At 57.9% G+C, this 26,384-nt stretch overlaps 2 protein-coding genes and 1 long non-coding RNA gene across 5 annotated transcripts in view; 2 read left to right on the top strand and 1 right to left on the bottom strand.

The window, feature by feature from the left end:
• Positions 1–16,996, top strand: part of TMPRSS2 (transmembrane serine protease 2) — a 36,350-nt gene extending 19,354 nt beyond the window's left edge. For both annotated transcript variants that reach the window (XM_045501319.1, XM_045501320.1), the window contains exons 6-14: positions 3,260–3,386; positions 4,633–4,743; positions 7,138–7,181; positions 9,319–9,490; positions 10,923–11,098; positions 12,209–12,304; positions 14,347–14,489; positions 14,942–15,094; positions 15,546–16,996. In XM_045501319.1, the coding sequence (XP_045357275.1) occupies positions 3,260–3,386; positions 4,633–4,743; positions 7,138–7,181; positions 9,319–9,490; positions 10,923–11,098; positions 12,209–12,304; positions 14,347–14,489; positions 14,942–15,094; positions 15,546–15,557 (1,034 nt within the window). In that variant the 3' untranslated portion in view covers positions 15,558–16,996. The remainder of the gene's footprint in view (positions 1–3,259; positions 3,387–4,632; positions 4,744–7,137; positions 7,182–9,318; positions 9,491–10,922; positions 11,099–12,208; positions 12,305–14,346; positions 14,490–14,941; positions 15,095–15,545) is intronic.
• A 5,172-nt stretch (positions 16,997–22,168) lies between these two features.
• LOC123610553 lies at positions 22,169–22,960 on the top strand. The gene is made up of 3 exons (XR_006718195.1): positions 22,169–22,247; positions 22,540–22,599; positions 22,883–22,960. It is a non-coding gene; the product is annotated as an uncharacterized LOC123610553 (long non-coding RNA).
• A 44-nt stretch (positions 22,961–23,004) lies between these two features.
• Positions 23,005–26,384, bottom strand: part of MX1 (MX dynamin like GTPase 1) — a 28,908-nt gene continuing 25,528 nt past the window's right edge. The window contains exons 15-16 of one of the 2 annotated variants that reach the window (XM_045501321.1): positions 23,099–23,389; positions 23,005–23,056 (exon numbers count right to left, since the gene is read on the bottom strand). In XM_045501321.1, the coding sequence (XP_045357277.1) occupies positions 23,159–23,389 (231 nt within the window). In that variant the 3' untranslated portion in view covers positions 23,005–23,056; positions 23,099–23,158. Of the gene's footprint in view, positions 23,064–23,098; positions 23,390–26,384 lie in introns of both variants that reach the window. The other variant, XM_045501322.1, reaches the window with a different exon arrangement.

Below are 26,384 nucleotides of genomic sequence, written 5' to 3' on the forward strand. Positions count from 1 at the left end.
TCCTGGGACCATTTCTGATTGGGACGTGAGCCCTCGCTTTCCCGCAGCCACACACTCCGTGCTCCTGGGTGTAGACATGCCTTGGGAGGCCTCTCTTCTGGGGGACCCAACATGCATGTTCCAGGCACAGGAGAATATTGGTAGGAAATACCTCCAGAAGCAAGATCGCTGGGTCAGATTTTGTAATTGGATAGACCCACCTTAACTTGGGATTATTTAATTTCCACATTGATTATTTATATAAAGCAAAACAGGTGACCGTGACATCGTGCGTGTCTTCTGCGTCGGATCCGAACACACATTTGATGTGCTTGCAGTTTGTCCACCTTGTGGAGCGGACATTATTTTCAACAGAATGCACGTCTTCTGACACTAAAGAATATCGCCCGTCCCGTTGAAAACGTTCAAGTGTGCACAGAGAGCGTTCTTTTTCCAGGGGTGCGTGTATTCTTGAATATATATATCGAACGTATGCGTATTGTTAACGCTAATCCGCTTTCTACATCCGTCGCCCTGGTTTCTGTGGCCATTAAATGTCGCGAGAGAAACTGGAGAACCACTCGAGGTGACCCAGTTACCGTACTGCTCTGTGCACTTGAGATCGGCTGAGAGGGGAGACCTTAGGTGTTCTCACGGCAGAAAGCTGGATCTGTGCGAGGTGGTGGGTGCGCTTGATTGTGGCACCCGGTTCCCAGGGTACACACGTCTCAAAACACCAGGTCGTACCCCTTAGGTATGTACAATTGTTATCTGTCCTTTATACCTCAGCGAAGCCGAGAAGTTCCTGATACTTAAAAAAAGAAAGAAAAGAACTTGAGCTTGGGACCGTTTCCAGCTCTCTGGGGCGTCAGCTGTCGTGTTCTCCTAGTTAACATTTGTCTAAGCGTTTATTTAAACTGCAGTTAGTTCACGTACAGTGTAATATTCGTTTCAGGTATACAGGAGAGTGATTCGATAGTTGCGTACATCGCCCCGTGCTCATCATGACAAGTACCCTCCTTAATCCCCATCACCTGTCCTAGTGAGCATTTGACTGCAGAGACACGAGATGGAAGGAAAAAAGAAATCCCTAAAATTACCACAAACCAAAAAGGAAACGTCTCCTTCACTTTCTGCTATGCCACAGTGTCAGTTTTATTTTAATTTTGGAATTATTTTTAATTTTGTTTCATGTTTATTTTTGAGAGAGAGAGAGAGAGAGAGAGCAGGGGAGGGGCAGAGAGAGGGGGAGACACAGAATCCGAAGCAGGCTCCAGGCTCTAAGCTGTCAACACAGAGCTGGACCTGGGGCTCGAACCCACGCGCCGTGAGATCATGACCTGAGCCAAAGTCAGACGCTTAACCGACGGAGCCCCCCAGGCGCCCCAGGGCCCCCTGCCCTGCACACAGTGTGCCCTTATTTTTAACACCTTACATCGGTACGGGACTTTCATTTCAATTGATGAGCCAATTATTAGTATGTCATTATTAACACAAGTCCTTAGTTCACACTTGGCATTGTGGACAAACGTGTAACGTGTTTGCATTTGGGCAGCGGGTTAGAACAAATGTGCAACGACACGTACCCACCCGTACAGTATCGTACAGAGTATCCTCACTGCTTTGAAGATCCTCTGTGCTCTGCTCGTTCATCCCTCCCTCCCCCAACCCCTGCAACCACTCCATAGTTGTGCCTTTTCCAGAATGTCCTATGGTCGGAATCATACAGTTTGTAGCCTCTTCAGAACGGCTTCTGTCACCTGGTGATACGCATTTCAGTTTCCTCCCCGGCTTTTCCTGGCTTGATAGCTCGTTTCTTTTTAGCACTGAATGATGTTCCATTGCCTGGATGGGCCACGGTTTGTTTAGCCACCTCAGGGAGCTCGTGGCTAGCTCCCACATGGCACACGGGGATCACCCATCCAGGAAGCATTAGGAAATTATCAGACCACGGCTGGTCACGTCACAGGGAATGAGCCAGAACGTCCACTGAGTTGGGGCCACAGAAGCGGGGCAAGAATGAGGTCTGCGATAATCAGGTCCTCATTTTATATTTTAAGTCACATATATTCCCCCCGGAGCTCAGAGCACGGGCTCACATGCTTTTGCGCATCAGTGAACGTCGTACGTCACACAGCGTTTAGCAGCCTGCCCTCCTTCACGGCATGCCGTTTTCAAGGTCATTTGTATGAATATGCGACACCAGTTAATCCTCCAGCCATATGGGCGGGACCCGCTCTGTGGCTGTGCCCCTCCTGATGCAGCCGTTCACACATGGAACGTTCTCGGAATTCTGGATTGTGGTTACCCCTAGGGAGGGAAAAGTCACTGGCATAGAGAGAGGTTTAGACGACGTCTAAGGTGTTTCATTTCCTTAAACATAAGCACTGAGGTCATTTGGGCGAAGTGTGACTGAATTTAGAGGCAGAACCTTGCACCAGGGGGGTGTGGCATGTCTCTGGTGCTCTGCCAGGATCCGGGGTGTTGGGCAAGAATGGTCGATCTGTTGTTCAAAATGATTGTTTAAAGATCATTTCTGGGGGCGCCTGGGGGGCTCGGTCAGTTAAGCGTCCGACTCTTGGTTTCAGCTCAGGTCACGAATCTCACAGTTCGTGAGTTCGCGCCCCGAATCGGGCTCTGCGCGGATGCTCGGAGCCTGCTTGGGATTCTCTCTCTCCCTCTCTCTGCCCCTCCCCCACCCACTCTCTCTGTCTCTGTCTCTCTCTCTCAAAATAAATAAATAAAACTGAAAAAAAGATCTTTTTTTTTTTTTTAAAAACCCTTTATCTTTTTCATTTATTTTTAAATACTCGCTTTATCAAGATACGGCTCACGTACCATAGAATTCATCCCTGAGAACATACAGTTCAGCGGCTTTTCTATGTTCACCCCCTCCCCCCACCCCAGGGTCCCCCGCAACCACTCATCCACCGAGTGTTGCTCTGGATTCCCCACTCTGGGCCTTTCATACAGCGCATGGGCCTGCGTGGGCCTCCTTTCAGGGCCGATGACACTCCGTGGCGTAGATGGGCCACCTTGTGTCCATTCATCCTTCCACGGTCGCTTACGTTCTCCTGCCTTCCGGCTCTTGTCTGAACACCCGCTGCCAGTGCTTTGGGGGTAAAGAGCACTTTAGAGCCGGGAAGGGGTGCGTGGTCAGTGCCGTGGGGACAGGACCCCTCGTGTCGCTGCCTCTGAGCCTTTGTGTGGGGGCGGGGGGGGGGCTCGAGTGGTGTCCGGACGGCCCCCAGAATCTTACGGAGCGTCTCCTTCGCTGCAGTGCGCCTCTACGGACCGAACTTCATCCTCCAGGTGTATTCGTCCCAGAGGAAGTCGTGGCACCCCGTGTGTCAGGATGACTGGAGCGAGGGCTACGGAAGGGCCGCGTGCCAGGACATGGGCTACCGGTGAGTACGGCCCCACCGCAGAAGCGGAGGGAAGATTCTCTCCGCCCTCCCCGGAGGGACCTCTGGCTCCTTCCCAGAGCTGGTCAGGGAAGCCAGCAGATGCCCACCGCATCCCCCTGCCCCTGTCCCCTGCACCTGGTGAGCAAGACTCACTACCCCCCAGCCCTGCCGCCTCCTGGACCTCCATCCACTCCCGGTTCCCCGTCCGCTCCCATCCACGGTCAAGGTCACCGAGGTCCAGGGTGCCGGCCGGGGACTCCTTTTCTCAAGGAGCTCTTAAGGAGCACTGAGGCCTCACCTCCTCAGGCCTCCCTGGCTGGGGGGGGGGGGGGGCGGGGGGCTGGGGGAGGTCAGAGGGCACAGATGTGCAGACGTTCACCGCATACATGCTTGGGGGACGCACTGAGCCTTTGAATGGGGGACAGGTGGCATCAGATTGCCGTGGAAGAGAATTCAGTCCTGCCTGTGGCCACAGGGATGGGGGGAGAGGCAGGAGGAACCCTCCCTGGGGCTCCCAGCCAGGGGATCCCCAGGGGATCCCTTGGCGTGCATGGCAGCCGTCTGGCCGCACGGGGAAAGGCTGTGTGATTTTATTGTCACTACGTCTTCCTCGGAGTGTCTCTGTGTGACTTCTGCGCAGCACTGGGGGGTTCTCCATATGCCAGTAGTCAAGGTTAATCACTGCTTGATAAGAAGCGTGACATCTTCGGGGTGGGGCAGAGGGGGAAACGGGTGATGGGCATTGAGGAGGGCGCTTGTCGGGATGAGCGCTGGGTGTCGTATGGAAGCCAATCCGACAATAAATTATGTTTAAAAAAAAAAAAGAAGAAAGAAGCTTGGCATCTTAGCCAGCAAAATCTCTCCAAATGCCATCCCCAATGGACATAGTAACGCCCCCATCGTGTTCAGGACCCGACGGGATTTTATAGCGGGGGAGTGTTTTAACATCTGTAAATTCTCTTAGGTTACATGTCCTCACATCCCCTCTGTCCTTATTTCTCTATCCTCGCCCAAACTAGATTAGAAAAAGGCCCACGGAGGGCTTCCACCTGACGCTTCCGGGTTATTGGGTCCAAAGAGGATTATTAGCGTCACTTGATCAGATCTTGTGGTTTTGTTTCCCACATGCTCAGGGGTCCCCCCTTATCCGAACACCGTACGAGAGAAGTATGGCGATGCGGCCCAAGGATTTGCCGTCGCTCATCATGAAGCCATTATTTTAATTAAGGTTTTCCTTCTCCTTTAGGAATAGTTTCTATTCTAGCCACGGAGTAGCGGATGACAGTGGGGCCACCAGCTTTATGAGGGTGAACACAAGTGCTAACCATGTGGATCTCTATAAGAAACTGTACCACAGGTATTTGGTGATTTCTTTATTTTTCCTTTAAGAAGTGTTGTAACAAGAGCGAACAGGAGACACCATGGGGAGTCATGGTGGCGTTCTCGGACTGCGATTCCAGTATCGCTGAGAGTTTCTCTCTGGGAGGAGATCGGACTCGGAGTGGGGGTGGTTCGTTCTCGGGGAGCAGCTGAGGGTTATTTGCCATGGTCTTCGTGCCCTCTGCCCTCGGCCCTGGTGGCCCTGGAAAACATGGTAAAATGAAAATGGAGACTCCTCCTGACCGCATTAAGATACTCCCCAGACATTAGAGACGGACGGACTGCGGGTCAGGGTATGTCTCCACGAACCCCCGAGAAAGTCAGCGTCCCAGGGGGGGTGACCAGCCCATCCTGCTTCGCCCGGGATGGTGCCCGTTTCAGCCCAGAAGTCCTGCTTCCCCAGGGGCCCCCTCAGTCCCCAGCAGCAGGGATGGCTGGTCCCCTGGCCCCCAAGCCACCCTGTCAGATGGCACCCGGCCGGGCGTGCGCGGCATCCCGGGGGGGCCCGGGAGGGAGCAGCTAGTCCGGTTCAGCCCACGTGTCCTGTAGCTCGAAGCCAACTTGTGGCCCGGGGCAGGTCTCAGTGTGTCCAGTGGGTGGAAGAGAACCTGAACAGCAGATCGCACGATTGGTGGCCTAGCTGGTTGGGAGGGTGGGGGACAGGGGGTGCTTGAGCTGCTTGTTTCGTCTCGCGTGTTTAAAATGTTCACCGTCTCCCCAGACCGTCGTTGCTACCTGCCTAGTCTTTCATGTGAAAGTCGCAAGGCGTCTTTGTGGGCAAGCCCTGGTCAGCTCCCAGGTCCCTATCGCTCATCCCCAGGTGGCCGGCCAAGCCGTCACCTCCCTGTGGGCCAGGTGCCAGGGGCTGCCCTTGGGGTGGGTGAAGTGACGTGGCACCCCTCCTTTCCTTTGGGTGGCCAGCAGCGGCTTCGCGTTCCTGGTGGCCGCTGGCCGTGGTGGCTGGGGGGCCGATTTCCGCCCAAGCTGCCCAGCCTGGCTGTCCCCAGGAGCGTGACAGAGTGAGCCTAGGAGGAGGGCTGTGCTCGCCAGGTGCACATCAAAACGGCAGGGCCGCGGTCTGCCTGCCCAGGAAGCTAAACACAGCTGCCTGGGCTCTTTGTCGATGCTGAGTGTTTCTGTCCTTCCCGGTGACACTCCCATGCGGGATCAGGGCTGCGCGGGGAGGGAGGGCCACCACCTCCGGGACTCACAAGGTGGCTGCCGGGTGGGGGGGGGGGGTGCGGAAGGCTCCCTTCTCTTCGCTTTGATCCCCGAGTCGCAGACTCCATGTGACCACACGCTGGTGGCCGGACAGCGGCCCCTCCACATGGAGGAGAGTCAGCCTTGTGACCCTCAGAAAACATTTTCTTTTCATGGGAACGTGTCTTCTCTTGGCGTTGCCATGCCGCACAGCCGAAGACGCCTGGGACACACAGTGTCCGTGGAACCGGGGGGCATCTCGATGTGAGGGTGTCAGAAGCTGACTTTATGTGTGGAACTTGGGCTTGTGTCGAGTCGTTTGGGGGAGGTTCAAGGAAGCAGGGCTCTGCTCTGGACTGGATGCTGTTGGGAAGCGAGGCGATTTTGCGATTGGTATCTTCATGCCTTTTTTCCTTCTAGAAGGGGGCTGGCATGAAGCCAGGCTACACGGAGATTGGCAAGCAGGTGCCGTCACTCCCGGCAGCCAGCAGAGGGGGCTGTTGGTCACTGTGGTCTAGACTAGGCTTCCGGTCAGGCCCCGGGGTGGACCCCCTGAATGTGGTTACGTTGGGTGCAACCAACCCTCTCTCCTCCACCATCTGTCGGGGGGAAGATTCACTCTGAGACGGAATGCGCTGGTGACTTCTTTTTCAGATGTAACTTCACTTACCTCCCAAATGAGTGACTTAACTTTTCTTTGGCTCCTGAGCCAACGAGGGGTCGTCTCGTTTTTCTGTGCAATACGTGTAAAGCAGTTACAGGAACCCGGAAGGTTACAGATGACTTCCTTACAAAATTAGAGGCTGATTTTCAGTTCTGGAAATAAAAATAGTAGGTCATGTTATTGGGTGCTTACCCTCACAACCAGTCTATGACCAGGTACTGTTATCCCACTCTACAGATGGGAGAAACGACGCACAGAGAGGTTAAGTAACGAGCCCGGGGTCACACAGCTGTGACTTGAAACCCGGGCTGGGATTCAGTGCCTGCTCGATGCCAGGGTCCCCCACGTGGATCTGCTCTCCTTTTTTGACTTTTCAGTCGCCAGCCCTTCTGTGTCTGGGGAGGCAGGGGGGTGCGACCATGGGAAGAAAATGTTTATTTCTAAGTATTTTGAGGGTCAAGCATCTCGTGTATTCTAGTGACCAGAACACCCCCTGTTCTTTTGTAGTGATGTCTGTTCATCAAAAACGGTGGTTTCTTTACGCTGTATAGGTAAGCGATTCCTGGTTTCCACCCCCCCCCTTTTCTTTTCTCCAAAGGGAGCACCCTGTCCCTTCAGAAATGCATCCCCTGCGTCTGGGGAGGCGGGGTGATGGGGGGGGATGTGTCCAAGCCTTGCACCCGGTCCGTACCCCAGCTCCACTCAAGGAACACCTTTCTGAAACTGCGGTGTCCTGGAGATGCCTCCGGCCTCGGGGCCAGGGACGCAGCCGTCCTGCGGGGACAGGCAATGTCAGGAAACTGTCGGGGCGCCGGAGGCCGTGGGTCTCCCCGTCTCGTGTTTGGCTTGCTTCTGGCTTCCCAGCCTCTATCCGTGTGGAGGGCACCCTCCCCGTGCTCTCCTCTTTGGTCCTGTCTTCGAATGAAACACCGGTCCTGCAGCTCAGCTGCAGTGTGAACAGGTCAAACTAGCCGATGCCCCCGGGTGGACCGCGTGACCCGGGATCCTGGCCGTACCTCCCCAGCCAGGCTCAGCTCAGGCTCTTTCAGGCACCAACAGGACGTGGTGCTCACCCCGGCTCTCCGGACCTCGCTGTCCACTTCGTGGGGCAGGAGAACCACCCCCTCGAGCAAAACCTCCAGGCAGCCCCCATTGGATGGACGCTCGTGGAGCCCCACCGCCTTTGCCCTGGCGGTGACGGGGACAGGGCAGACACTGGAGGGGCTCGGAGATTTACCCAGGGAAGCCCCTGGGACGTTAGCATCCCCTCCAACCTCCCTTTCTCCCTGGGTTCGGGTCCACTGTGAACGTCTGCCTGTGCCTCTGAGGCCCCTGCATCACCCGCCCGCACGACCAGGAGCCTCTGTCCTGTGGCTCCTTCCCCGCCAGCGCTCAGAGTTTCCAGAGAGGAAGCCTCCTCTCCCTTTCTGGCAAAGAACTTGTCACAAGTAGCAGCAGGCCAGGCCAGGCATTGAGGACTCACACTTCTCCTTCCTCCCTCCTCCCTCTTCTCTTCCCCTCCTCCTGCCTTCTTTCTCCTTCCTCCCTCCTTCTCCTTCATTCTCCCCCTCCTCCCTCCTCCTTCTTCCTTCCTTCTTCCCTCCTTCTTCCTCCTCCCTCTTCCCCTCCCTCCTCCTCCCTCCTCTCTCTTCCCTCCTCCTTGTCCTTCCTCCCTTCCCCTCCTCCTCCCCTCCTGCCTCTTCCACCCTTTCTCTCCCTCCTCCCTTCCCCTCCTCCCTCCCTCGCCTTCCTCCTCCCTTTCCCTCCTCCTTCTCCCTCCTTCCTCCTCCCTCCTTCTTATCCCTCCTCCTCCCCTCCTCCCTCCCTCGCCTTCCTCCTCCCTCTTCCCTCCTTCTTATCCCTCCTTCTCCCCTCTTCTCTCCCTCGCCTTCCTTCTCCCTTTCCCTCCTCCTTCTCCCTCCTCCCTCCTCCCTCCTTCTTATCCCTCCTCCTCCCCTCCTCCCTCCCTTGCCTTCCTCCTCCCTTTCCCTCCTCCTTCTCCCTCCTCCCTCCTTCTTATCCCTCCTCCTCCCCTCTTCCCTCCTGCCTTTTCCACCCTCTCTCCCTCCTCCCTTACCCGCCTTCCTCCTCCCTTCCCCTCCTTCTTATCCCTCCTCCCTCTTCCCTCCTTCTTATCCCTCCTCCTCCCCTCCTCCCTCCCTTGCCTTCTTCCTCCCTTTCCCTCCTCCTTCTCCCTCCTCCCTCCTTCCTATCCCTCCTCCTCCCCTCCTCCCTCCTGCCTCTTCCACCCTTTCTCTCCCTCCTCCCTTCCCCTCCTCCCTCCCTCGCCTTCCTCCTCCCTCTCCCTCCTCCTTCTCCCTCCTCCCTCCTTCCCACCCTCTTTTGCAACGTTCAGGAGTCTTGGGGCCCCTGAGCGTTCAGTCTGTCCACGATTCCAGCAGGCCCCAGGGCCTTTGCTCCCCAGGATGGCCGCCTGGGTGCGCAGGGGACAGCGAGAGGGGGCGTCAAGTGCCAGCGGAAGTGCTGCTTCCGGGGGGGTGGGGGGGAGCGTCCCCTCCTCCCCTCAACCGGAAACAGACCAGGACGCATTCTCTGTAGTTCAGACCCCAAACGCGTGGGGTGCTCCCCCAGCCTGGCCGGACTTCGGGTGGAGGGGCCGGGCCCACCCTGCGGGGGCGGCAGGGCGGCCCCGCCCGCGCTCACCTGCTCCGCGCTGGTCGCCTTCAGAGTGCGGGGTCACCGCGAAGATGGGCCGCCAGAGCCGCATCGTGGGCGGGACCAGCGCCTCCCCGGGGGACTGGCCGTGGCAGGCCAGTCTGCACGTCCAGGGCGTCCACGTCTGCGGAGGCTCCATCATCAGCCCCGAGTGGATCGTGACGGCTGCCCACTGTGTGGAGGAGTGAGTCCCCGGGGGCGGGGGGAGGTCTGGGGGGGGGGGGGGCGAGGGTTCGGAGGTGGCTCTGGGGCCGTGTGACCTGGGGCGGAGTCTCCGATCTCTTCAAGCTCCGGTGTCCTGGCCCGTGCGTGGGGCCCGCCGCCCCCTTTGCGGCGTGACCGGGGGGGCCTGGTGGGCTGGAGTGCGGGGAGCGGGACCCCCTCCTGCCGCCGGCTTCGCGGCTCCTGCCTCTCTCGGGAGCCCTGTCCTTCTGGGAGGGCCGGGCTCCCTGGAAGCCCGTCCTCACCACCGCAGGCCAGAGGACTTCCCGCTGCCCTGCCCCAAGGCTCCCTGGGACCCACGGTCAAGCATCCCTGGCCACAGCGTGGCCCTCAGGACGGGGCAGCCATAATTTACAGCGTCCGCTTTTGTGGACGACGCTGCCCCCTCCTTTCTCCTTAAACACAGACTTTTTTGGCCACACGCCTCCTTTGGAGGAAACCACTCGGCAGAGAGGTCTTTCCGACTTAGCGACTTAGCGTGACCTCCTGCCGGCTGCGGTCCTGGCCATGCCGTCCTCTGGCTGTGTGGCCCTGGACCGTCCACGAAAGGTGTCTGACCGCAGTGCCCCCTTTGCACACCTGCAGGACAGGTGTACCTGCCCTTCCCGAAGGCCGTTGGCGGGGGAGGGGAGTGACGTTTGTTACCCACTGGTGTTCCCTTCCTGACTTCCTTCCACCGGATTCCGATAGCTCCCGGGATCTGGGGTTTTCCTAAAAGGGAAACACCTAGACGAAGCTAATGCCCTAATGGCTGTGAGGCCTACAATCTAGCCATCCGCATGCACTTATTAAGCACCGGTTGGGTGCCAGAAGATGCCTTGATACGTGAAGGCAAGTAAGACCCAGTCCTGCAAGAAACGAGGTTTGGAACCTCAGGGAGGCATTCAGGCCAAGAAACAGCGTTCTCCGATGTTCTGAGGGTTTGCGGCTGGCACAGAAGTATGGGGGTGGAGGGGCTGGGTGGCTCAGTTAGTTAAACGACCCCCTCTTGATTTCGGCTCAGGTCACGATCTCACGGTTTGTGAGTTTGAGCCCCCCATCGGGCTCTGTGCTGATGCGCAGAGCCTGCTTGGGATTCCCTCTCTCCCTCTCTCCCTGCCCCTCCCCTGCTCGCTCTCTCTCTCTCTCTCTCTCCCAAAATAAATAAAAACACTAAAAAAAGAGACAGGCACAGGAGGAATGGACCTCATTGTCGAGGTGCAGGGGTGGGTGGGGCCACGGCAAGGCGCCAAGGGACAAGAGCCCGAGACCTCGCCGGCCTGGCCGTGTTGCTTCTAGAGGGTCATGGCGCCTCCGGGACGCCTGGCTCCGGCTTGTGACTTTGGAAGTCACCAAAGGAGTGTTTCCCATTTGCGTTTCTGAGGTGCTGAGTGGTCTTCGGCTTTACCTTCCAGACCATTGAACAACCCACGGCACTGGACGGCCTTCGTGGGAATTTTGAGGCAATCTTTCATGTTCTACGGACACGGGTACCGAGTGGGAAAAGTGATCTCCCACCCGAACTATGATTCCAAGACCAAGAACAATGACATCGCCCTTATGAAGTTGCAGACGCCTCTGACTTTTGATGGTACGTGACCGCGTCCGTGGGGCTCGGGGGCGTGTGGACGACTTTGACCGCGTGTCCCGGGAAGATGGAACCAGAGGGAGGGGGGTTGCACTGTGTGCGGGGGGCGTGCACCTGTGACGGCTGGGGGAGGGAGTGAGCGGCGCGCTTTTCCTCTACCGTCCAGAGTCGTGATTTAATCAACACGCGTCAAAGTCCAGACGGGCTTTGCAACCACAGCACTGCTGGCCTTCGGGGTCGGACGGCGCTTTGGAGCCGTCCTGGCCTGGTCCCCATCCACCAGATGCCACTGGTGCCCTTCAGTTGTGACACGGATGTCTCCAGACGTCGAGAGACCTGCCTTGGGGGTGAAATCGCCTCTAGCCGAGAACCGCTGATCTAAAATTTGTCAGGACTTTACTTTTTCCCATAAATCCTGAAAACAAGAAACTTAACAGTTTACAACAACGAAAAGCAAGCCATGGTTTCCCTTAGCTTGGGCCCCCATTCTAGTCCATCCAAGGGGTCCTCCGGAATGTTCCAGCCCACACGGGCAGAGACAGACCAGACCCTCATCTGCCACCCCCCCCCCCCCCATCAAGGTGTTTGCATTCAAGTTGGGACACAATGTGGACCCAGAAGAACCGGTCCATGGGGGCCGTGTCCGGCATGGCCTCCGAGGCTCAGGCTGGGAGTGCCCGCCAGCGTCTCCAGCCTCACGTGTGTCCTCTCTGCCCCTCGTCCCCCGCCGACAGTGTCTATTGTCAAATTTTTGTTCCTTGAAGATTTAAGTTTGAAAAAAGCTTCACTACTTGCAGCCTCTTTCTTAGTTCTGTTTCTTGAAGAGTTCAGCGTGAATTTCTAGAAGCAGAGCTAGCAAACACTTCTGTTTCTGAGCAGCTTAACTTCCAGAGAAGGGAGCACCTCGCCTGTGAGAAGGAGGGGCCCGGCAGGGACAGAACGTGGGCGTGCGGGGACAGGTCGGGGTCCGGGACTCTCCTGGGGTGATGGTGGTGGCACCGGGCCCCGCGGCGTGCAGATGGGGGCGGGGGGGGTGGTCCGGGCTGAAGACGGTCGCTGCATAGCCTTCAGTTAGACCAGACTGGCTCGTGCTGTTTTCTCTTCTTGGAACAGACAAAGTGAAGCCGGTGTGCCTGCCCAACCCAGGCTTGATGCTCGAGCCGGAACAGCCGTGTTGGATTTCCGGGTGGGGGGCCACCCACGAGAAAGGTGAGGCTCTTGGCCACGCGGTTCCCACGGAGCCCAGCACCGGGCTTGGAAGTGGGGGGGCCGGGGGGTTGATCCCGGATCCGCTCCCACGCGATTAGATCACTTCGGCCACGTCGCTCAGGCTCCGTGCCTCAGTTTCCCCATCTGCTAAATGGGAAAAAAAAAAAAAAAAACCTGTGCCTGCCCTACCTGGCACTGTGTCCTTACTAAGACGCAAGGGAAGCAACGTGTGTGGAAACTGCTTTTCGAAGCGTAGAGGCCTCATCACTGTGCGATCGCGTCCCCTTGTTGCTAACGGCTTGCCCCGGAAGCCGGCCGTGCCCTCCGAGGGCTCAGGGACAGTGGGCTCGGTGAGGGTGGGCTTTCATGACCCGCGATGGCCAGCCGCAGGCCGCTGGAGCTGCGTCCGTCTGCCCCGACGCCCCGGGGGCGGGGGGGGGGGAACTGCACAGTCGTGGTGCAGACCCGCTCAGTGGGCTTTGCTACGATTGACTTTCCTCTCTGAGAATACTTTCCGGAGAAGGGGAGCTTAGCGGTTCCACTTTTACGGAGCGTGAGAAGCGCTTGGTGGTACAAAGAGGCCTCTCACGCACTGTCTACGTCCTTCTGGAAAGTGTTCAAGACAACACCCAAGAGACCCTTTAGAACAAGGCGGAAAGGACAAGAGCTGGGTGATGTGGGGGCAGATCGGGGCGACGGTGGCCGAGCCGGGCATCCAGGCACCTGGAGTAAAGAAAGTTAGCACAGCTGAGCCTTACCCTGGGCTCACAGCAGCCCGGACGAGTGGGAAAATCGACACGTGTTTGTGGAGCACCTCCTATGGGCTGGGAGGGCGTCACCGCACAACATAAGACAGGAACATCTGCCCTCAGGAATGTTGCATTTCCTCGTGGATGTCTGGGGGGCGGGATGTGGTCAGCTAGCAAACAAAGAGCTGAACTGGGTGCTTTCAAAGGGCAGAAAGTTGTCACGGCGGGGGGCCTGGCTGCTCTGAAGGGGTGATCAGGGAAGGCTTCTGGTAAGAGGCCACACTTGAGATCTGAATGATGAGGCTGTTGAAGGAACAGAAGGGTCAGTGTGGCGGGGTGGGGGGGGGGATGGCGAGTCAGGGGTGACGGTGTCGGTGTAGGCTGTGGGGGGGCCTCACAGGCTTTGGGGAGGACCCTGGCTTGTATTCTGCGTGAGCTAGGGAGCCGTCGGGAGCTTCTAAGGAGAATGCCATGAGCTGGCGGGCTTCTGGGGAGTCACAGAAGGATGCAGGCAGGAGGGGGCTGACCCCAAGTGCAGGGGCATCATGTCTGGGACGCGCTGACGGCTCAGCTGTGGGAGGTGGGCCTGGAGGCAGGAGACCATGTCTGGGGCAGACCCCCCCCCCACCACCTTGCAGGTGGACTGAACATCAGCAGGGGGAGACGGAGGGATCCAGGGTGGTCACCTTCTTGCTTGGGGATCTGAGCCCCAGGGTGGGTGTAGTGCCACTTTCCGAGCCAGGGAGGACGAGGTGGTGAGGACTTGGGGTGGAAGGGTGTGGTGAGAGGCTCTGTTTTGTCACGTGAGGCCCGTGGCACCTGGAAGAACCCCACGCGGAGGGAGCGAGATGGGAGGGAAGAGGTAGACGGACACAAGGGCCCACCCTGCTGTGGAGAGGTTTAGTGGGCAGGGGAGCCGGGAAGCGGGACCGGACCGTCGGTGGAGCCCCGCGGGGCTACGGAAACACAGCCTGACCCCGGTGGGCTCGGGAGCGGTCTGGGGAGGACGGAGCCCCAGAACCAAGGCGCTGGGCGGAGAGGGAGGAAGATTCTAGAACACAGAGCGTTCCGTAGCTCCAGGGCCAGGAAGGCCTCCCTGATCGGGAAGAGCTGTGCCAAGTCCGAGCCGTCAGCTGTCGGGATGACCCGGCCTCCCTGGGGGAGGAGGAGGAGGAGGAGGGAGGGGCCGTGGCCCCCGGTCTCGGGTGTGCACTGGCGCGTCCCCAGGAGGGAGGCCACTGTTCCACGGGAGCCGCTGGCTGCACGGCCGCCCGATGCTGTCCTCCGTCTCAGGGAAAACCTCGGACGAGCTGAACGCCGTCATGGTGCCCCTCATCGAGCCCTGGCGTTGCAACAGCAAGTACGTCTACAACAACCTGGTCACGCCGGCCATGATCTGCGCGGGCTACCTGCAGGGGACCATCGACTCCTGCCAGGTGACTGGAGGGTGCCCTCGCAGCCCCCACAGACACGGGGTCCATGTCCCTGGCACGCGGGGGGTCGGCTCCGGGGTGGCCGTGGCCAGCCGCCGTGACACTGATGGTGTAAAAGCACGCGCGTGCCCGGCCACCGGCCCCGAAGGGTTTTATTTTGTCGGCTTGGGAGCGGAACAGAAATAAGTTTTGCAACCGTTTTAAAATACGGCCAACAATTTACTTAGTAACTAACTGCCACCTGATGCAGGCCAAAAGTCGTCACTGGAAGAGTCTCTTTTGGGGATTATATTACTGTCCCTCTTGGTGGGGGGGGGGACACAAAAGCCGCACACTGTGTCATAACTGCCAGGGGGACCCCCACTCCGACCCCCGCCCTGACCCCATCCCTCCGGGCACGGCCAGTTTGTGTGCGGGCTGTGGCTTAAACTTCCGCCCTTGGCTGTGTCCCCCAGGGTGACAGTGGAGGCCCCCTGGTCACTATGAAGAGTCACATCTGGTGGCTTATTGGGGACACGAGCTGGGGATCAGGCTGTGCCAAAGCCAACAGACCAGGCGTGTATGGAAATGTGACCGTATTTACGGACTGGATTTATCGACAAATGAGGGTAAGTTCCTGTCCCCCTCCCCACCTTGCTCTCTACTCTCGTCCCAAAGCCCAGAAGTCCCCGGGGGGGGGGGTGGCTGCCGGGGGCTCAGGCTGGCCAGGGCACGGAGGGACAGGGCCGGGTGGCGGGACAGACAGCAGAGGGAAGCCGGCACTGAGTAAGCACCTGCACCTTCATGGGCTGCGGTCGACTTGCGCCTCCCAGACGAGGCTACACGGCTCACTTCCGCACATTCTCGCTCCTGCCCCGTCCTGCCCTGTCCGCCTGGAGCCCCTTCCTTCGGCAGCCCGAGTCCTTGACCGTTGCCCTGTAGGAAAAAAAACGTCTCTTGGCCCCGCTAAGCTTGCTGCTTCGGTTAGAAGTCAGTCTAGGAGACAAAACGAATTTGCTGCCTTTTTGTGTCTTGAGAAAATAAAGCCGTTTCTTTTTTTCTCGTTTCCTTTTTGAACAGGCAAACGGCTAAGCCGCGTGGCCTTTGTCCTCGACACCGTTCCACAAGAAAATGAAGGGGCTGATTTTTAACTCCCCGTGCGTGATGTGCTGTATTTTTAGAAATGATTCGAAGGTCCTTTCGTTGTTATTAAATAGTGTATTTGTCTGTCTTCGGCACTGTCCACAGTTCTGTGCAGGCCACAGGCCCACGCTCCTGGACCCTTGGTCTGCAAGGCGTGACCAGGCCCAGCGGGGTGTGGGTGCCCAGGGCCACCACAGGGCAGAGGGATAGAGGCCGGCCGGTGGGGTCTTCCTTCTAAGCCCACTCGGGGGGCTGATGCATCTTTTGGATGCGCCTGGGGCTGGTGACTTCTCAGCTGCTGGACGGCTTGAGACAGAAAGGGAAGAAAGCCGGGTGGGACTTTCAGGGTCAGCCTGCTGGGGTCATTGCTAGGGAGGGCCAGTCTCCCCCCACCCCCTCGGGGGTTTTCGCTGATCATTTTTTAGTGCCTTCTTAGCAGCCCTGGATGGTGGCTGAAAATAAAGGGACCAGCCCTTCATGGGTCAAGATGTAAAGGCAGCAAGAACCTTCTCTCCCGCTCAACAGGGTGAGTGTAGACAGACCCCTCGGGGCAAGGGAAGTCCTTGCAAACGCAGACGCCACTGTATGTGGGGCTGGGCGCCCCGGGGAGAGCCAGCCCCACTCCCTCACCCTCTTCCCTTCAGATTGTGGGGTGCGGCGGAGTGGGGTGCTGTGCTGACCCTCTTGGGGCCTGCTGATTACATGGAAATTGAGGTCACCCCCTGGGAGGGGGGGCGGGAATCAGGGATGTGTGATTAAAGATACACTGTTTCCACGTAAAGTTCCTACGTGTTACTACCTCAGTGCTCCGGGAGTCTTGGCTGTGATGTCTCTAAGTAGTTGCTACATTGGCTCTTTGACACTCTTGGCCTTGCCAAGTGGGCCGCGCGGGGGACTTGTGCTTTCCAAAGTGTTCTGTGCCGGGGGTGTGGCTTGTGCTGGCCACAGAGAGGAGAACCTGCGGCCCCTTCCAGCCCCTCAAGCTTCCCCGGGAGGGAAGGGCCGGGGTTGAATTGCCAAGTGTGGAGCCTAATTGCCTCTGCGCTGAGTCCTGCTTTTGGGGGGGGGGGGGGTGCTGCCTCCTCTCAAGCGCACTGGTTTCCAAGAAGGAAATGAACGATCCCACCGCCTAGGGCTTAACCTTGAAGCGGGAGGCGGTGGCGGCCCCACTCCCCGGATGGATGCTGCCGTTCCGCGTGACCCGCCACACCGCGAGGTGCCCGCTCCCCGAGCCGGATCTTAAAATGCATTGTCGTGGCGAGAACGTGTTGCGTCCCTGGCTTCTTTTTATGTGACGCCTGTTTGTCCTCTGTTTTGTACCTTTTTTAAACTGTAAAATTCAATTGTGAAATACTGTACAAATAAATTATACATTTGTTTTCCAAGGATTTATGGAGTCCCTGCAGATGGGGACGGTGAGCAGAACCAGTCTGCACCTCCTTGGAGGGAGGTGATGCTGGGGGGCGGCTGGGGGGCGGGGGCAGGGACGAGGGGGGGGGCTGAGGGCTGAGGGCTGAGGGGCGGGGCGGGGGGGGGGGCTGGTGGATGTGGTCCCGTCGGAGGTGTCCCGTGGTAACTCCTTTTTTTTTTTTCCAAGTTTATTTAATTGAGAGAAAGAATGAGCAGCGAAGGGGCAGAGAGAGTGAGACAGAGAATCCCAAGCAGGCTCCGAGCAGTCAGCACAGAGCCCGACACGGGGCTGGAACCCACCAACCGTGAGATCGTGACCCGAGCCGAAGTCGGAGGCTTAACCGACTGAGCCCCCCAGGCGCCCCCGTCCGTGGTAACTCCCGCATGGCTGTCACCCATGGCTCCCGCTTCCCCGACTCGGACCCTGAGACCCCACTGTCTTCCAGATCCCTCTGCCCGGTATCCCACACATCCTCAGCCCCAGCCTGTCCAAACCCGCGCCCAGCATCTTGTACCCTGAAGCTGTCTCCCCAAAGTCCCTGTTATTTCTGGGTGACAGAGCTGCCTCCTCAGCTCTCTTGGGCGCCAGTCCCACGGAGATGGGACTGGGACTGTGGGCAGGAGAGAAACACTGAGTTTCTTTCTCTGCCTGAGAACAGAACTCCATTCGGATCCTTTGCACCCCCAAATCCTGCACCCGTGACAGGTGATTGTTTTCATTATGTGTTAAAATTATGGAAAGACACGTGGGGCGCCTGGGTGGCTCAGTCGGTTAAGCGGCCAACTCTTGATTTCAGTTCGGGTCACGATCTCAAGGTTGGCGCGTTCGAGCCCCGGATCGAGCTCTGTGCTGGCAGTGCTGAGCCCGCTTGGGGTTCTCTCTTCTTCTCTCTCCCTGCCCCTCCCCACCCTCGTGCTTTCTCCCTCCCTCAAAATAAGTTTAAAAGTTTTATGTTAAGACGTGTTAAAATTATGGAAAAAGTGGTCCTAAAAACAGGGAAAAGCACACATTTTTGCTAGACAATACCCTTAAATACAGTGGATTCTCACTCATGGTAATTATGTTCCATAAACCCATCACGAACGCTGAATTCGTGAATGAGGAATGTTGCTTCTGGGGGACAGAGACAAGGTCAGGTGCCCACGAGCCTCCGGTCTTTGTCAACCAATGGGTTCATGACCTTGTTTTGTGGGTGCTTCTGTTCAGGGACGCCTAATTGGATATATAGCTGCTGCACCAACACTGAGCCCGAGCGGATGGCACCATCCCTCCCGAACTTGCTTATCTGCACGCGTGTTTTCCCCGTGAGGCACTTCACGGAGACCACGCTTCTCCACGACACCTGGGGCCGTGTCAAACCCAGAGATCACCAGCCAAAAGTGCAAAAATGCTGGAAACCTGGCACCAACCAGATCACAAAAGGACATTTATTGACAGCGAGAGCTGAAACGAGAAGGAGGACTCCACTGTGTGTCCTCGGCGAGGCACCTCCCCTTTTTTCTTTTTTTTTTTCTTTTTTTTTTTTTTTAATTTTTTTTTTTCAACGTTTATTTATTTTTGGGACAGAGAGAGACAGAGCATGAACGGGGGAGGGGCAGAGAGAGAGGGAGACACAGAATCGGAAACAGGCTCCAGGCTCTGAGCCATCAGCCCAGAGCCCGACGCGGGGCTCGAACTCACGGACCGCGAGATCGTGACCTGGCTGAAGTCGGACGCTTAACCGACTGCGCCACCCAGGCGCCCCTGAGGCACCTCCCCTTTTTTGCCGGGCATAGCGCCGTGAGTGCTGGTTTTGGAATTACGAATAAATGTTAGCAGGTAGGGGGACTCAGAAATAAAGGATCTGCGAAGAGCAGTGAACCGTATACCTAGAAAGTCCACATGGGCCAAGGCAGTTGACAATCTTCAGTTGCATTTTTCACGCTAGAGTCACCGGGTGAGTGGCCTTTGGATGAGGCTGATTGCACCTCAAAGATCTAGCCAGAACGCTGGAGCTAGGGAAATATTGATATTTTTGGATTAAAGGCTTTATAAAAGATGTAAGTTAATTTGCTTGATATAAATGAACCCCAAACACTCATCATTAAAGGGAAACACACGTATTAATAAAAGTAAATCATTTGTGCTGATTTGTGTCTCTCCTTGCCACTGGGTCAGTGGGTGGGTTTCCAGCACTGAAACATGTGCCCTCCAGGGGCGCCTGGGTGGCTCAGTTAAGCGTCTGACTTCCGCTCAGTTCATGATCTCACAGTTGTGAGTTCCAGCCCCGCGTCGGGCCCTGTGCTGATGGCTCGGAGCCTGGAGCCCGCTTCGGATTCTGTGTCTTCCTCTCTCTCTGCCGCTCCACGACTCGTGCTCTGACTCTCTCTCTCTCTCTCAAAAATAAACAAGCATTAAAATAAATTGTAGAAGCATGCACCCGCCTCGATTCGTGTCTGGCTGAGTTGTCAACGGGGGACAGTCCTGCCTCGAACCCAGGTTCCGGGTCTGCTCCCAGCTCTTCCTCCGTCCCCCTGTGGCTTCCTTGCCCCCACTCCGATTTCAGTCTCTTCCCCTTCTGATCGAGGCTTCCCCTTCCCCAGTGTTTTAAGAGAAGTGCTGGAATAAAGTGACATTTAAAGATTCACTGATGTACCAGCTGCCCCATGTTTAACGAGCCACCCCCATAAATGGTGTTCGTCAGTCACTGTGACTACAGAGATGCATCTCATAACCGACCGAAATCCCACGGAACCGCTTGGACCTTTCTTCCCTGGACAAACAGAGCAGGTCTGACGGAAGCTGTGCCTCATTCCCCGCGACCTGGTGCAACATTGGCCGCCTGGATTCCTTTCCTCTGAAACAAAACCTGACACTTGGGGGAATTCTCTGGGTGCCTGATTGTTTTGTCTGCCTTTCCTCGAGAAGGACAGTATAACGGCAGGTGCTCTGGGGGCGCCGGGGGGGGGGGGCTCAGTCGGTTAAGCGTCTGACTCTTGACTTCAGCTCGGGTGGTGACCTTGAGTGGGGAAAGGGTGAACATTAGGCAGGGGGAGGTGAGGGAGAGGCAGTGGGCAGCTGCAGGTGGAAGGCTAGAGCGGCAGCGGGGTTTGAGAGGGACAAAAGGAGAAAGGTATTCCAGCCCCGCCTGGAGCCTCCCGGACTTCCTGATCAGGTCCCCATAAAAAGTCAGGGACAGAAATGCTCGGCGGCTACCCAGTCGGGACCCCTCTCCCTCTTGAGAGCTTCGTGCTTTCTCTCATTACACTCTGCCACTCTGCTCACTCTCTGTCGTCTGCGGGACTCGTGCTTCGACTCCGTGAGACCAGAACAAGCTCACAGTTCGGGAGTTTGGGGCTGCTGTGCTGACGGCGGGCAGCCTGCTTGGGATTCTCTCTCTTCTCCTCTATCCCTCCCCCGCTTATGAGCCCGCTTGTGTGCGCTCGCTCTCTCTCTCTCACTCAAAATAAATAAACTTAAAAAAAAAAAAAAAAACAGGTGCTCTGAAGCATCTTAGAAGATAGTCACGAATCCAGAAAGCCATTTGAACAAATGCCCAGCGTGTCCCGTGCCCCGCTCCCTCTCATAGCATTTATTAAGCACCGACAGCACATCAGACCCTGCGTTCTGGAAAACCCAGGCTTTCCATGTCAGTCCGCTCTATGTGGCCCCCCTCCTTGCTCTGCTCTAGACTCGGTGCCATCCTGTGGGCTCAGCAGAGCCCCAGATGTACCGAACGTGAAGGGTTCGGGAGTGGGCATCACGGATATTCTAGCATAGTCTTCACAGACGGATGGACCTCCCTACTAGTGCTGTAGGGTGGGCAGCAGAATCTGGAGAGGCACGCAGGCTCTCATCCTGGCAGTGTCCCTCATGGGTGGGGGCAGGGATGGCGGAGGGGAGATTGGGGAGGCACGTGAACCCTTTGTCTGAGGCTGGCTGCCCTCGGAGCAAAGAAGTGACCCAAAGTGGACTCCAGGGCCCTCTCTCCCTGGGTCCTGAACACACGGGAGAAGGGACCGTACACTTCCCCCTTGTTGGTGGCGGCCTAGGACAAGCCTGGGGGAGCCCTAGACACCTGCTCTCTGGGGCCAAAGTGAAAGTGACCGCCAGCACCTCGTGAGTCCGCGGCAGGTGGGCTGCCCGGGGAGGTCCCTTAGTCAGCCTTCTTCCCCCACCTCCCCTTCAGTCCCCTGCCAAATTGGAACCGCAGCAAAGAAGACCCCTTTGCGACTCCGGCGCCTCTGGCCGTCCCTGGTCCCGGCAGAATCTTCCTGTGGGCGGCGGGAGAAGTCACTCAGGCCAGGCCTGCGAGGGGGCCGGCTCCAGCCGGGGATTGCTGCGGGGGCTCCCGGCACCCCCGTGAGAAGCCGCCCGCATCCCCTCTGCGCAAGGGGCACACGCCTCGTGCTGGACTCGGAGCGCCCGCACCGCGCGCCGGCCTTCGCTCTTACAAAAGCCCGTGCGTATTGCTGGAGTGTTTCCTTTCGGCCCCAGTGAAACTGCGCCCTGCAAGCCTGAGCGGCTGTGAGCCACCCCTCAGGTGTGGGGCTGACAAGAGGGGTAAGGCGCCGCGCCACAGTGGGTGCTGGGGGGACCCCGCCGAACGCCCTTCATGCTCCCGGCAGCCTCTGTCGTGTACAAATTCTCGGACGGCCCCTGAAAATACGGGGTCGCAGCGGTGTCGCTAGAAACGGGTTTATTCCACATGGGCGAAATGCAGCCTCTAGGCACACGCACACCGCACCAATGCTCCAGAAACATCAGGCGCGTGAGAGGAAGTGGCACAAAGCAGGAACTAGGCCTTCTAGGGTGTTCCCCATGCGCTGATCTCCGGCGGGAGAGGGAGAGGGGTCCGGAGGGACAGTCCCGAGGTGGAAACCGGTTTCTCCCAACCAGGGAGGCGGCGGCGTCCACCCAGTCTAACTCTCGTTCCTCTTAATCCTGACCTGTCTTCTCACCAGGTTCCTGCCCTCGAGGGTCAAGCACAGACCACAGACGGTGCCGGGAAAGACTGGCTAGTAACTCCTCGCGCCTGTGAAATGGGCCAGCGGGGGAGAGGGCGGAGCTGAGGGCGGGTCCCTCCATGCGCCCGGGGCTGAGGGCGGGGCTGAGAGCGGGTCCCCCCACGCGTCAGGGGCTGAGGGCGGGTTTCCCCCCCACCCCGGCAACGCGTCCGGGGCTGGGGGCGGGGCCGAGGGCGGGGCTCTCCCCACGTGGCCGGGGGCTGAGGGCGGGGCTGACAGCGGGTCCTCCCACGCGTCTGGGGGCTGAGGGCGGGGCTGAGAGCGGGTTTCCCCCCCCCCCAACGCGTCCGGGGCTGGGGCGGGGCTCCCCCACGAGTCCGGGGCTGAGGGTGGGGCTGAGAGCGGGTCCTCCCACGCGTCCGGGGCTGAGGGCGGGGCTGGGGCGGGGCTGAGGGCGGGTCCCCCCCCCCCCCAACGCGCTCGGGGCTGGGGCGGGGCTCCCCCCACGCGTCAGGGGCTGAGGGCGGGTTCCCCCCCCCCCACAACGCGTCCGGGGGCTGAGGGCGGGGCTGAGGGCGGGGCTGACAGCGGGTCCTCCCACGCGTCCGGGGTGAGGGCGGGGCTCACCCCAAGCGTCCGGGGGCTGAGGGCGGGGCTGGGGGCGGGGCTGAGAGCGGGCCCTCCCACGCGTTCGGGGCTGGGCGGGGCTCCCCCCCACGCGTCAGGGGCTGAGGGCGGGTTTCTCCCCGCCCCCCCCCCCACAACGTGTCCGGGGCTGGGGGCGGGGCCGAGGGCGGGGCTCTCCCCACGTGGCCGGGGGCTGAGGGCGGGGCTGACAGCGGGTCCTCCCACGCGTCTGGGGGCTGAGGGCGGGGCTGAGAGCGGGTTCCCCCCCCCCAACGCGTCCGGGGGCTGAGGGCGGGGCTGAGGGCGGGGCTGACAGCAGGTCCTCCCACGCGTCCGGGGTGAGGGCGGGGCTCACCCCAAGCGCCCGGGGGCTGAGGGCGGGGCTGGGGGCGGGGCTGAGAGCGGGCCCTCCCACGCGTCCGGGGCTGGGGCGGGGCTGAGGGCGGGGCTCCCCCACGAGTCCGGGGGCTGAGGGCGGGTCCCCCCAGGCTTCTGGGGCTGAGGGCGGGGCTGGGGGCGGGGCTGGAGGCGGGTCCTGGAGATGCGGGCGGGACAGGGAGCTGGACTTAACCGGGGAACTTGGCCAGGCGGCGCCGAGCCTGGGCCAGCCGCGCAAGCCGCTCCTTCAGGAACTTCCTCTTGTCGCTGGTGTCGCTGCGCTCCTTCAGGAGCCAGCTGTAGGTCTCCTTGTCCTGCAGCAGCTGCAGCATATTCTTCTGCAGCCGCTGGCCGTACACTTGCAGGATGAAGTACTGGACGATCAGGGGGATGTGGCTGGAGATACGGTTGGCGGCCTCCTGGCAGGGAAGAAGAGTTCACGGAGGGTGAGGGGCTGACGTCAGCACGCCGGCGTCAGGAGGGGCCGGGCCTGGCAGGTGCGGGTGCCCGCCTGGGTCTCTGGGTCTCGAGCCCAGCAGCGGCCTCTGGGCCAGAGGGCAGCCTGACCCCGCCTCCCTGCCGGGGCCACTCGGGCACCTTCGGCTTGGCTCGAATGGGCTTAATAAAGGTACGTGGACTGAGTACAAAAACCCCGTTTTCGAATTAGTTAAACTTTGCTGAAAAGATGTTGCAATTTTTTTTTTTTTTTAATCAACGCTAAATATTCAGCAGGAAAGAGGCCGGGCCGCCCAAAGCCACAGGGCGGAGGGAGCACCTCTGCGGTCTCTGGGAGTCCGGAGCTAGTTTCAAGCCCCCCTTCACCCTCCCCACGCCCTGCCTGTTCCTAAAGAGCTCTTTCCTGAGATAAGGCTGATCTCTCGGGAAGCCGATTCGTCCGGTGCCTCAGCAATACCACTGCCCATAAAACAGTGATAACATTAGCGCCCGGCCTCGTGAGACGGCTGTAAAGATTAAACGGACTGAAGGATAAAAAGTTTAAAAAGCTGCGGGGTGTGTTGGGGCACCTGGGCGGCTCAGTCGGTTAAGCATCCGACTTCGGCTCAGGTGTGTCTCCCTCTCTCTCTCTGCCCCTCCCATGCTCTCTCTCTCTCTCTCTCTCTCAAAAATGAATAAATGTTAAAGAAAAAAAAAAAAGAGGAGTGCCTAGGTGGCTCAGTTGGTTGGGCACCCAGCTCTTAATTTCGGCTCAGGTCACGATCTCAGTTTGTGGGATTGAGCCCCGCATCTGACTCTGCGCTGACAGCACAGAGCTTGCCTGGAATTCTCTCTCTCTCTCTCTCTCTCTGTCTCTTTCAAAATAAATACACAGAAAGAAAAATGTCATGTCATAAAGATGTCAACTCTCCCGGTGCAGACTGATAAATGAATAGCATTGTGACAAGAATGCCCACAGCTCTTTTTTCATCACAGACAGAATAGGCTGATTCTAAAACTCCTAGCGAAACCCACGGAAGAAGAGGCAGGATAAATCTGCCTAACAAAGAAGCAGGGGCACAGACAGACACATGGCCGTGTTCACAGCGGCGTCATCCAGGGTGGCCCAAAGGGTGCCAGCAGCCCAGAGGCACACGGACAGGTGAACGAACACGCACAATGCGGTCTCTCCATACAAAGGAGTATGATGCTACTTTTTAAGAGGAAGGGCAGTCTGATGCACGTTATGGCAAAGGTGAACCTTGAGGACCTGACGCTAAGCGAAGTCACCCAGACGCGAAAGGACAGAGATTGCATGAGTCTACTTAGGCGAGCTCCCGGGAATCAGAAAGTCCACAGGATCAGAAGGTAGAATGGGGGCGCCGGGGCTGGGGGAGGGGCTGGAGAGGTGCATCTCATGGGGGGGGCAGGGTCTCAGTTTGGGAAGGTGAAGAATCCCGGAGACGGAGGTGGGGACGGCTGCCCGACAGTGTGGATGGGCTTTTTGCCACCAAGCTGGGCACTTGAGGATGGTTAAGACGGTACATTTTATGTGATATGTATCTCAACACGATGCGGAAAAGAAAAAGAGGAAGAGAAGTGGGCAGCATTACGGGAGCAGTTCTGGCTGCGCTAGACATTTAAACCTGGTATAAAAATCCGCTAACGCAAAACAAGGTATGTGAATGTAATCGTGTTGATGCTGACATATGAAAAGTAAACCAACAGAAAGAGAATCGGGTTTCTACTGGGCCTTGGTTTAAAGGCTTGCCGTTCCAAGAAGGTCTCTGTCCTCGGAGCCCGTTAGAAATGCAAAACCTTGGCCCCACCTCACACCTGCAATCCACATCTAACCTGCAACCAGATCCCAGGAGATCTGTGTGCATGGTCGGGTTCTAGAAACACTGCCCTTACGACAGATGCTGGTGAGGACGCGGAGAAAGAGGAACCCTCTTGCACCGCTGGTGGGAATGCAAACTGGTGCAGCCACTCTGGGAAACAGTACGGAGGTTCCTCAAAACACTAAAAATAGATCTACCCTACGACCCAGCAATTGCACGACTAGGCATTTATCCAGGCGATACAGGTGTGCCGTTTCGAAGGGACACATGCACCCCCATGTTTATAGCAGTGCTATCGACAATAGCCACAGGTTGGAAAGAGCCCAAATGTCCACCCATCGATGGACGAATGGATAAAGAAGATGTGGTATATTTACAGTGGAGTATTACTCGGAGATCAAAAGGAATGAAATCTTGGCATTTGCAACTACGTGGATGGAACTAGAGTGTATTATGCTAAGCAAAAGAAGTCAGAGGAAAACATCATATGACTTCGCTCGTCTGTGGAACTTAAGATGCAAAACAGATGAACATAAGGGAAGGGAAGCAAAAATAAGATAAAAACAGAGACGGAGACAAACCCTAAGAGGCTCTTAAATACAGAGAATAAACAGAAGGCTGCTGGAGGGGTGTTGGGGAGGGGGATGGGCTAAATGGGCAAAGGGGCATCAAGGAGGACACTTGTTGGGACGAGCACTGGGTGTTACACGTAAGTGGGGAATCATTACATTCTACTCCTGAGATCATTGTTACACGCTCTGTTAACTAACTTGGCTTTAAATCTAAAAAGAAAAAAAAGAAAAAGAAACACTGCCATAAAGCATCCAAACAGTGACCTGGTGGAGATATCTGATAAGCCAAAAGATGACTATTGGCTTCATCTGTCCAGGTTTTGACCTGTCTCAACGGCTCTAGCAGAGCTGTGCGTCCTTCCCCAGCGTGAATTAGACGGCTTTTTCACATGCTTGGAAATGTACAGTAGCCACGAAAGCGTGTGTCTCTGCAAGTGGCTCCTGCCATCGCGTCCCAACCCCGAGCCAAGGGCTCCACCCACGCCCAGCTCCCAGAGTATTCACAAGAACCCGGTGAGGAGATACCGCTCTACAGAGAAGAAAGCTGAGGCTCAGAGAGGTCAAGT

Source organism: Leopardus geoffroyi, chromosome C2 (genome assembly GCF_018350155.1).
Source record: "Leopardus geoffroyi isolate Oge1 chromosome C2, O.geoffroyi_Oge1_pat1.0, whole genome shotgun sequence".
In the NCBI taxonomy this organism is placed as follows: domain Eukaryota; kingdom Metazoa; phylum Chordata; class Mammalia; order Carnivora; family Felidae; genus Leopardus; species Leopardus geoffroyi.